Genomic DNA, 11,737 nt, shown 5'->3' on the forward strand with positions numbered 1-11,737 from the left:
ATACTAGCATACTATATTAAATAGTTACCTGTGGTTTTGCCTCAGCTTAATATTCGGTTTTTTTGTTTTTCACGTATAGACTAGTTTCACCCTGTAGGTGATTCGACCCACGTAAAGGGAGCCAAAAAGAACCAGGCATCACCGCCTAAGCCGAGCAACTCAAGTGTTGCTGCACGGAAAATAACTGGTGATTTGGTCGCACAGTCTACCCCCAAGACTGTTCGTCCGGTCAATAAAGAGCCCAAGATTCATAAACGCACACTGACCTCCAAACAACAAGTTATTAAACCTGAACCCATCGTGAAACCTGGTAAATTAACAACAGTTCGTGACGATTCTCTCATTATCATGAACCTCGTTGACAATCCTGACCTTCCTCTCAGTCTGCAGGACAAAAACGACAGGATGCTCTGGGGTGAATTGAACAAGAAGCTTGAACTTCCTAGAATAGAGCCTTTGACGGTCACCCGGCTCACTCGGGGAAAGGATTCTAAGCATCTAAATCACCCGAGGCTTCTCCGAGTAACATTTAAGAATGCTGCTGACGTAGATGACGTCTTGCTAGCAAGTCACTTGCTGAAATCAGATGGTAACGTAAGAATATTGCCCGACATACCGTACTCTGAGCGCAATATCATACGAAACATCCCTAAAGAATCTCGCGAGAAGTTTTTCCGCGGTAGAAACATAATTGTTCAAGGTATACCGGAAAATGCAGACCCTACTCAATCACATTCTGACATCAGGGAATGGAAATTCATCAAACAGTCCTTGAGGCTCAAACACATACTGACTCAGCATGTGACGAGACTAGTCAAGAAGGACGGTGACCCCAGACCCCGTCTAATGAAGATAACCTTCCCATCTTCCCACATGGCGGCTGCAGTTCTGGAAGCATTTCGTGCTAATAGACGTCGATTGCAACCTGGAATCCACATGCACCCGGATAGGCCATACGAAGCTAGGACCAAGAACAAAGGCAAGTTGGAGTTGACCATTCCACTTGTGGACTGTCTAAACGATAAAAAAACGTGTAAAGGACAGGGCCTACCACCTCGGCAAACCTCATATAGGTGGGCTACCTGTCCATTCACATAAGGTTCATACAGAAAAACAGGACGAAGCTCACGCGTTCCAAATTGAAAGCATAAACTGCTTATATATGAACGCCGCGAGTCTACCAAACAAACTGGATGAACTACGTGAACTTAGCAACGCTAATAAGGCCCATCTGATAGGAATATCTGAAACCTGGATATCTTCTCAGTTCTCGGACCAAGAGTTAGCATTACCTGGGATGACTTTGTTCCGCAATGACAGAAAAACAGGAATTGGGGGCGGAGTAGCCATATACATAAGCTCTTGCTTGGAGGTGCACCAAGTTCACAACCTCGAGTTTAACAATCTTGAGGAATCCATATGGTGCTCTGTAAGACTGTCTAGTACTTCGAGGTGTCTAGTCGGAGTCATTTACAGAAAGCCAACTGCCGACATCGAGTACGATAGTCGTATGCTGGAAGGACTATCCCGCTCTATCCGTCTCGGTTTCACACACATCCTGATTCTAGGGGGCTTCAATCTCCCTAGAGTCAACTTCGCGGAACACACGTACACTGGAGGCGACAACTCAATTGAAGCCCGGTTCTACAACCTCATCGATGACTTGGGCTTATATGAAAACGTGAGGTCGGCAACTCGTTGGAGAAACAGTCAGACACCATCGCGCTTAGACTGTGTATTCACTAACGAAGAATTCCTAGTCGACAACCTCTCAATCCTGGCTCCTCTGGGAAAGAGCGATCATGCTGTCATAGCCTTCAGTTTTGTCATCAAAACTAAGCTAAGGTATCCCAACAATAATTTGCGTTGGAATTTTAAACGGCTGAATGTCCCAGCTCTACATGACTATCTATGTAACAGAAAGAGAACAGTAAAAATCCCTCTGCAGCTTCTTTGTTGAACAGTATTTTCATTTATTTGTTCCTTCTCCCTTTTGTGTATTCCAACCTTTGTTTCGATCTCGTTTAACCATGTCTTTTGTTCTTCAGTCTCCCCCGTTTAAGCCTTTATTATGTGATTTTGATTAAAGACTTATTTTTTGTTACCTAATTTTCTATTGCATGTTGCCGGACCATTGACAGTAAGGTTGTGTTTGACTAAGCTCAAGGTCACGGCGTGGTTCATTTTGTGACTGTTAACCTTCTGACTGTCTGCTTGGGAGAATTGCTGCAATCCCTGCAGATAGATATTTGATCCCATCTTATTGGGAATATTTGTATTGATTCTCAGGTATCAAACCCTTTAGTATTAACTGTCTCTTTCATTGTTTAGCGCGCTACTTTGCGTTAGAGAAACTTCTGACTGTATAGCACAGGCTGTACCGTTTGAGGTATTTTGTATTTTTGATGTAATTTGTTCTGTTTTCTTAATTAGAACCGTTTATATTGAGCACAGAGTTTGTGTTTTGATATAATATAATACGAGTATCTCAAAGACGCGTTGTGGGCTATACAGAGGAACTTGGTCTGGTCTAATCGAATAAATTTTGGGTTCGTCAGTCCGTTGTTCCAACCGGATATTGGCTGTTCGGTCGTTACAGTTCTCAAACGAACAGTAATCTCAAGTGACAAATTCTGGAATGCCTGGAAAGCGCAATAAGGTCAACGAAAACTTGGCGTTGGGCCACGGAGAAATGCAATCGGATGCACCTCCAGATGCACGGCAAGTCAAATTAGATGCATTTTCATGTCATGGCTCTAATGTTAGTTTAGTAAGTAGACGTAGTAAAGTTAGCTCTAGAATTACCTTAGCAGAGTTGAAAGAGAGACAGTTATCAGAAATGAGAGACTTGAAAGATAGGCAGAGGAAACAACTACTGTGCTTTCAGAGAGAGTTTGGGTCGTTAAGGCTGAACGAAAGCACGTGCAGTAAGTTGTCTTCTGATTCTAACTGTGATGACAGAGGAAAGGAGCACACTCACAGGTTTGTAAGTCCTTCTCATGACCTTAGGACAAAGTCTCTAGAAAAGTCAAAATTGCTAGATTATTCGGGAACGAAGAGGAAGGAAGTGACCTTGGAATCTCTTAGTGTAGGTCTTGAACTTCCAAAGGTAGAGCTAAGTACCTTTGATGGACAACCAGCTAAATACTGTAAATTTATTAGACAATTTGATTTATATGTGGTTTCCAAGGTTGATGACGTTGGTCAACGGCTCATGTACTTGTTGCATTATTGTAAAGGCAAGGCTCGAGAGGCCATAGAGGAATGCATAATGCTTCCACCGTCGTCGGGTTATCGTAGGGCGTGCGATATATTGAAACGGTTGTTCGGTAGAACACACGAAATATGTCGGGCTTTGATGAAAGATTTAACTGAAGGTCCTGATATTGCGCATAATGACGCAGAAAGTCTATCTAGACTAGCGATAAAGATGGAAAACTATTCTATAACCTTAGAACAAAATGGATTATTCAGCGGATCTCAACTCCGTAGTGACAATTGAAAGTATAGTAAAGAAGTTGCCCACGGTTTTACAGATGAGATGGGCTGAGACAGTAGGAAAGGTAACAGCAAATGGAAGAGAGCCTACTTTTGCTGAGTTAACAGAATTTGTGTCATCTAGAGCGGAAATATTGCTTAGCAGATTCGGACAGATTGCAACTGCTAGTAAACGAGTTGCAAGCAAGGTGGCCTGTTCCACACAAGGTCTGTCGTTCGGTAAAATCGTTAGCAAGTCACCTTGTGTTATATGCGGGGAAACTCATAGTGTGGATAAATGTTTCCAGTTTTCCACCTTAGCAGTCAACGATAAGTGGGCGAAAGCAAAGGAAAAGGGCTTGTGTTATTGTTGTCTTCGAAGGGGCCACAGATCATGTGGAACAGACTGCCAGTGAACCTCCGTTGCAGTGAAACTACAACCCGGTTCAAAAGTCTCCTTGACGATTTTCTTTCCGAAAGTGGATTATGTCACCTATTGAATATCAATGTACTCAATAATGATTTATACAAACAAGGTCCGTCATCCATCTAATTGACTGAAAAGCAAAATGTAACCTTTGAAACTTTTCACGTCTATTTTATTTTTATTCATCTTGATATATGAAGTCTGCTTATGTTCGTATCTATAATTATTACTGTTATTAATATCATTATTTGTTCCCCGATACATTGGATATTCCTTTTATATCTTCTTATCCTTCTTAACATATTTAACTCCAGATCGTCCTTTGAAATTAATTGTGACTTTCATAGCATCATTCTTAATTATTATTGCACAAATATTTATACTAATATCCGGTGTCATTCTGTATACTATTACATAAATCTAAATGTATTCATCCGAGTGCTTTAACGGATTTTTATTTTATTTCTTTTTAAATTTCTGGTTTCCTTCTGAGGTTGATATTCATTACACAATTATTATTCTTATCATGGATGAATCTTTTCATTAGGTGTTCACTTCTTTTCTTTCTCTTCTTTCCCTCTAAATAAATATTATTCTTAAGATTACGAAGTTTGTAACTAAAACAATAAATTGTGTTACACTTTAATTAACTTCTCAGATTCGTTTTATCTTCACTATGCATATATGACTCATACATAGTGATATTTTATTATCCTTTTCACTTAATTGTGACTTTCATCGCATCACTCCAAACCATGACTGCACAAACATTTATTCTAGCGTCATGTCTTACTGCAATTATAAGTTATTTTTTCTTAATTATTTTTGTTACTAATTTAACGATACACAAATAGCCGTTTATTCTTGTTCTGTGTTCATAAACACGCCTATTAGACTGTTTGCGTATTTCACGTCTCCTTTATTTCTATTCCCTTATTTTCTCCATTTCCTTCTTTAAACTCAATTCAATATTCTTCTCAATTACAAAGAACCCATTTATTATTATTAATATTCTACTATTATTATTCTAAATTTTTTATTATTTAAATATGGCAAGTATAATGCTAACATTATTGAAAATTGTGTATTATTGCATTTTCTGAAGAAACCCGAAATGGTTTATTCACAACACTTATGTACCCATAAGATGTTTGTGAATAATAATAATAATAATCTGTGGATTGTAAAGATCGTGTTGTGTGTACTGTCGAAGGTTGTCGGGATCGGCATCACCCATCGTTGCATAAAACCATCCGAGTTCAGAGTGGTTCGAGTGAGTGCTTAAAAGAAAGTCACTGTGGGTACACAGAGTCATTAAAAGAGGATGTGTTTCTGGGTCTGATCCCTGTACGCCTTAGAGCTGGGGACAAGGAAGTTTCTGGATATGCGTTTCTAGACAATGGCTCAGATACGACCGTAATCAAGTTAAGCACTGTACGACGTTTAGGATTATCGTCAGATGGTGCGTCGATTACCATCAAAACGGTCAACGGAAATAAGTTAAGCAGATCGACCACTAAAGCCTTTAAAGCTTACTCATTGAACGGAGACGAATGTATAAGTATTGAACAGGCTGTTGTAGTAGATGAGTTGCCGGTGCATCGACCAAGAGTACCTGTGAAGGACAGCGCCAAGAAATGGCCTCATCTTACTGACTTGCCTTGGACAGAATCAGTGGATGGTGAAGTTATGTTGCTTATTGGTTGTGACGTGCCTGAAGCGCATTGGGTCCTAGATCAAAGATTGGGTGGAAGAAAAAGCCCATATGCTATTAGGACACTTCTAGGATGGGTTCTGTTTGGACCGGCAGGCTTTAGCAAAAACAGCAAAAGGATGGTAAATTATATTTCTCAGTCTGACAACCCTGTAGAGCAGTTAAAGGAAATATATAACTACGAATTTGCTGACGTGCACTCCTCCGATAAAGCATTATCTTTAAATGACTTGAAAGCAGTTGGCATAGTGGAGCGCGACACTTATTTTGACGAGGGTCATTGGATTGTCCCTTTACCTTGGAGGGTGGAGAGAAATGTAGTCTTTGGTAGCTATGATCTAGCTAGACGAAGATTAGAAAGTCTAAGACGTAGACTCACATGCAATAAAGACTTTTGGGAAAGCTACACTTGTTCCATGCAGCAGACGATTGACAAAGGGTACGCGGTTGTGGTTCCAGGTATGCAACTCGATCCGGGTTATCGTCCAAAATGGTACTTGCCCCATCATGCAGTGATTAACCCCAGAAAACCAAGCAGAGTGAGAGTGGTATTGGATTGTGCTGCTAAGGTGGCTGGTAAATCCTTGAATGACCTTCTTTACCAAGGTCCAGATACTACAGCAAGTTTAGTTGGGATCCTGTTACGTTTCCGCGGATGTGGAAGAAATGTTCATGCAAGTAAAGGTCTCGAAGCCCGATTGTGGAGCGCTACGTTTCCTTTGGTGGCCGAAGGGTGATATCGAGAAGGAACCGGTGGAGTATCAGATGACATCACATCCCTTCGGGGCAATATCCTCACCCTTCTGTGCAAACTTTGCATTGATGAAGACGGCTCAAAGGTTCTCTAGTGACTATGATAACAGCATACGGGAATCGGTACTGAACAACTTTTATGTGGATGATTGCCTAGTATCTTTTCCCAATGATGAAGAGGCGAAAAGTTTTGTGGTACAACTAAATGAATTGATGGCTCGAGGAGGTTTCAAGTTGAAAAAATGGGTGACTAAGTCGGAAATTGTAAGGAAAGTTTTTCCGCAATCTAATAGTATGGAAGCTATTGTTGATATGTCTCTGAATCAAGGGCGGACACATCGAGCCCTCGGGATTGAATGGGACACCACACACGATGTTTTTAATTTTCGTTTTGATCCAGGAGAAAAACTCCGACTAGGAGAGGAATACTATCCACCATTTCATCTCTTTTCGATCCACTGGGACTGATAGCTCCAATATACCTTCCTGCCAAACAACTCTTACAGAATCTTTGTAAAACGCGTATCGGTTGGGACCAGCCTCCGAGTGATAGTGTTATGTCCTCGTGGAACGAATGGGTCACGTTTGTGCGGAGGCTCGGAACGATCAGTGTTCCTCGAAGCATTATAAATGAAAACAGAAAGAACTTTAAGGCGATTGAGCTGCATTTATTTTGTGACGCCTCTGAATCTGGTTACGGTGCGGTAGCTCACTCGTGGAACATCCCTAAGCACCAAGCACCATACAGCGTTCTACTCTATAGTAAGTCTAGAGTGGCACCTATAAAACAGGTGACTGTGCCTAGACTGGAACTAGCAGCGGCAGTATTGAGTGCTAGAATAGGGGAAGTTTTAAATAGGAACCTTCCTCAGGTGTTTGACAAGACTCACTTCTGGACGGATTCTATGATAGTACTGTACTATATAAAAAATACAGATAGTAGGTATTCCACCTTCGTGGCTAATCGCCTGGCCGCTATTCATCATTTAACATCTGTGGACCAGTGGGGGCACGTAGAGTCCAATGAAAATCCTGCTGACTGGACATCACGAGGCATACGGAAGGAGCTAGATTTAAAGAACTGGATTGAGGGTCCTTCCTTCTTAAGGAAGAGGGAGTCTGTAGGAACACTAACGCTTATGTGCGAAAACCCCCCAGAAAATGTTGAATTTAAAAGATGTCACACGACCAACGCAGTTGCGCTAAAACATAGCTTAAGTCCAATTCTGCTATATCACTCAAATTGGATAAAGCTGATTAAAGCGGTAGCATGGCTCAGAAGATACGTGACCTATATAACCATCATGTACTCCCATCACAAGGACAGGTCCCTAAGTGTGGGCTATCTGTCAGTTGATGAATTGGATGCAGCTAAACACAAGATATTAGCCTTAGTGCAAAAGGAAGTGTATGGGGAAGCAGTAAAAGTGTCTCGATGCAATGGCGTAAGCGCAACTGATATAAAAGAGCTAAAAAATCTTTCACCTACGCTAATCGATGGATTGCTTTGTGTCGGCGGACGATTAAATTACTCGGATTATCCACTCTCAATCAGACATCCGGTAATTTTACCCAGTCATCACTCCGTAACAGAACTTATTATTAGACACCATCACCACCTAGAAGGTCACACCGGGACATCACAAGTGTTAGCTACCATACGAAGAAATTATTGGATTGTTAAAGGAACCAGTGCAGTTAAACGAGTGATAGGTAGATGTGTGAGGTGTATACGCGCGAAAGCCACATTAGGCCAACAGATGATGGCACCTCTCCCCAAGTGTCGAGTGCAGCAAGGCTGGTTTTGCCTCTCCTCCGTCGGGATAGACTATTTTGGGCCGTTGATAGTTCGTCGGGGAAGAAGTGAGGAAAAAAGATATGGATGCCTATTTACGTGTCTCCAAACACGTGCCGTACATTTGGAAGTAGCTTTCAATTTGAGTACTGATGCTTTTATAATGGCCTTAATACGTTCCATAGGGAGGAGAGGAACTCCTAAGGAAATCTATAGCGACAATGGAACTAACTTTGTCGGGGCTACTTCCGAATTACGGGCTAATATGAGCGTGTGGGACAAGCATAAAATAAACGACTTAACAGTATCGAAGGGTATACACTGGCATTTCAACCCCCCACTAGCTAGCCATCGAGGCGGAGTTTGGGAGAGATTAATACGGTCTGTTAGGAGGATCTTACTATCTATTTCCAACGGGCAAATATTACACGATGATAGTTTGGCAACTTATTTTGTGGAGGTAGAACGAATTTTAAGCAACCGCCCAATCGTTCCTGTGACGTCAGATGAAAAGGATGATTTGGCGCTCACGCCAAACACTTTGTTATTACTAAGAGACTGTGATGGTTTAGGAGTGGAGTGTAGTGTTGCGGATAGGTATTCAAAGCGATGGAGACAGGTCAATTGTTTAGCCAATACCTTCTGGCGTCGATGGATAAAAGAGTACATTCCTTTACTGCAAGTGAGGCAGAAATGGTTTTGCAAACACAGAAACTTAAAAGAAGGCGATGTAGTTCTAGTGGCTAACGATGCAACTACTCGGGGTTCATGGCCAATGGGACGGGTTGATAAGTGCGAGACAGATAGAGATGGATTGGTAAGAACAGTGATGGTGCGAATGAGAGAAGGTGTAGTAAGAAGAGATGTGCGAAAGCTCTGCCTTCTAGAGGGAGCCGAGTAATTGTAGATTGTAGCTTAGGCTTATGGATGTACAGGCGTACTGTTGTAAGTCCTGTGCCTCCCATTGATATAGAGCAGTTAGTAAGGAGAGCCATGACAGAAATGTATTCTAAGGTGTCTTTGCGTAGCTGGAGGGATTTTGGGGGCCGGTGTAACAGAAAGAGAACAGTAAAAATCCCTCTGCAGCTTCTTTGTTGAACAGTATTTTCATTTATTTGTTCCTTCTCCCTTTTGTGTATTCCAACCTTTGTTTCGATCTCGTTTAACCATGTCTTTTGTTCTTCAGTCTCCCCCGTTTAAGCCTTTATTATGTGATTTTGATTAAAGACTTATTTTTTGTTACCTAATTTTCTATTGCATGTTGCCGGACCATTGACAGTAAGGTTGTGTTTGACTAAGCTCAAGGTCACGGCGTGGTTCATTTTGTGACTGTTAACCTTCTGACTGTCTGCTTGGGAGAATTGCTGCAATCCCTGCAGATAGATATTTGATCCCATCTTATTGGGAATATTTGTATTGATTCTCAGGTATCAAACCCTTTAGTATTAACTGTCTCTTTCATTGTTTAGCGCGCTACTTTGCGTTAGAGAAACTTCTGACTGTATAGCACAGGCTGTACCGTTTGAGGTATTTTGTATTTTTGATGTAATTTGTTCTGTTTTCTTAATTAGAACCGTTTATATTGAGCACAGAGTTTGTGTTTTGATATAATATAATACGAGTATCTCAAAGACGCGTTGTGGGCTATACAGAGGAACTTGGTCTGGTCTAATCGAATAAATTTTGGGTTCGTCAGTCCGTTGTTCCAACCGGATATTGGCTGTTCGGTCGTTACAATCTACAACAGGTGGTTTGGGATGTTCACCCTCAACTCGATGTGGATGGTCATTGGGACTTCTTACTGCACACGCTCTTATGTGCTACAGACCATTCAGTTCCTCAAACGGTTCCCAAAAGCTGCAAGCCACCTACAGTAATCAAGAACCGTACCCTTCGCCTGCTAAGCCGCAAAAGGCACTGCTGGGCGGAATACAAACGAACTAATAACGATGGAGCGTATAGGCAATATAAACATATCAGGAACATATGCACGAAGGCTATAAGAGAAGACAGGCTTCAGTACCAAACAAAGCTTATGGACAAATTCGCCTCTAACCCTAGAAGCTTATTCCGTTATGCAGCCTCTCTTCGTCAAGCCAAAACAGGAGTTTCTCAACTGGTAGGTCTTAACGGCCCGACGAACAATGATGGCGACGCCGCTAACCTTCTGGCGGCACATTACTCTCAAACATTTCAACCGGCTGACATCAACTTTACTGACGACAGTTTCATCTGCAATTCCACAGGACTTTCTGAAGTAGACCTAAGCGCTGACTTGGTGTTCCGGAAATTGCAGCACATGAGACTAGACACTTCTCCTGGCTTGGATACGGTTCATCCTGCCATACTGAGGGAGGCAGCCTCAATCCTGGCAACGCCGCTTAGCGTGATGTTTTCTCACTCGCTTAGCCGAGGCAAATTACCGGAAAATTGGAAGTTGGCTCACATCACACCAATTTTCAAAGGTGGTCGACGCAATGAACCTTCAAGTTATCGGCCGGTGGCTCTTCTGTCATTACCTTCAAAACTCATGGAGTCCCTGATATGCGACGGTTTAAATGACTATCTACTGTCCTTAAATTTCTTCTCACCCCAACAGCATGGTTTCAGGAAGGGTCACTCTTGTATAACCAACCTGCTGACTGCGGTGGACAGATGGACAAGCATCCTCGATTGCAAGGGAAAGGTTGATGTCATCTACCTTGATTTCTCAAAAGCTTTTGATAAGGTTAACCACATGTGTCTTATCAACAAGCTCAAACGACTAGGTATCAAACCACCCCTAATCGATTGGCTTACTTCATACCTAAAAAATCGACACTTTAAGGTTAGGGTTAATTTCGCTTTATCTCAGGCTATGGAATATCCTAGTGGGGTCCCCCAGGGCTCAGTACTAGGGCCTCTTCTCTTCTTGATCTACATAAATGATCTTCCTCAACAGGTAACGTCAGATTTATTACTTTTTGCCGACGACGTTAAACTTTGGAGAGAGATATGCAACCAAGACGATACACAGGCACTTCAGGAGGATCTGACTCGACTTCAAAGTTGGGCAGACGATAACGAACTTACCTTTAACACTTCAAAGTGTAAAGTAGTCCATCTGCGACATGTTGCAAACTACAGTTACAACTTAGGAAACTCCTCTCTAGTAGTATCCCAAGTCGAAAAAGATTTAGGAGTCCTGGTGCCCCATGATTTGAAGTCTTACGCCAACTGTGACAAAAATGCCTTCCGAGCAAACCTTGCACTGGTAACGTTGAGGCGCATTTTTGGCCAGTTTGACGGAAGAACTTTCCACACAATCTTCAATAGTTTCATCCGTCCCCATTTAGAGTACGGAAACATAGTACTCCCCCCTCACTCCAAAAGGACAAGGTCACTTTGGAGCGTATCCAGCGGCGAGCCACGAAATCAGTTCGAGGACTCAAATCTAAGCCTTACGAAGAGCGCCTCCGTCCACTAGACCTTTACCCATTAGAATATAGGCGTCTTAGAGGTGATTTATTAATGGCTTATAGTATTCTTAACACTTCTGGACATCCTCTTAAACACCTACTTAAGCTTAGTT

At 42.0% G+C, this 11,737-nt stretch overlaps 1 protein-coding gene across 1 annotated transcript; it reads left to right on the forward strand.

Moving 5' to 3' along the window:
• Positions 1 to 1,663: 1,663 nt before the first annotated feature.
• MS3_00008239 (uncharacterized protein) lies at positions 1,664 to 11,439 on the forward strand. The gene is made up of 4 exons (XM_051216594.1): positions 1,664 to 2,289; positions 2,332 to 2,389; positions 2,434 to 2,721; positions 4,219 to 11,439. The coding sequence occupies exon 4, from the start codon at positions 6,929 to 6,931 to the stop codon at positions 9,065 to 9,067; it is 2,139 nt and encodes a 712-aa protein (XP_051063901.1). The 5' UTR covers positions 1,664 to 2,289; positions 2,332 to 2,389; positions 2,434 to 2,721; positions 4,219 to 6,928; the 3' UTR covers positions 9,068 to 11,439.
• The last annotated feature ends 298 nt before the right edge of the window (positions 11,440 to 11,737 follow it).

The sequence above is a fragment of the Schistosoma haematobium genome, assembly GCF_000699445.3.
Source record: "Schistosoma haematobium chromosome Unknown HiC_scaffold_558, whole genome shotgun sequence".
NCBI classification, from domain to species: domain Eukaryota; kingdom Metazoa; phylum Platyhelminthes; class Trematoda; order Strigeidida; family Schistosomatidae; genus Schistosoma; species Schistosoma haematobium.

Bases quoted from the DNA above. Each gene is read 5' to 3' on its own strand.
- MS3_00008239 (XM_051216594.1), top strand. From the start codon at position 6,929: ATGTCCTCGTGGAACGAATGGGTCACGTTTGTGCGGAGGCTCGGAACG.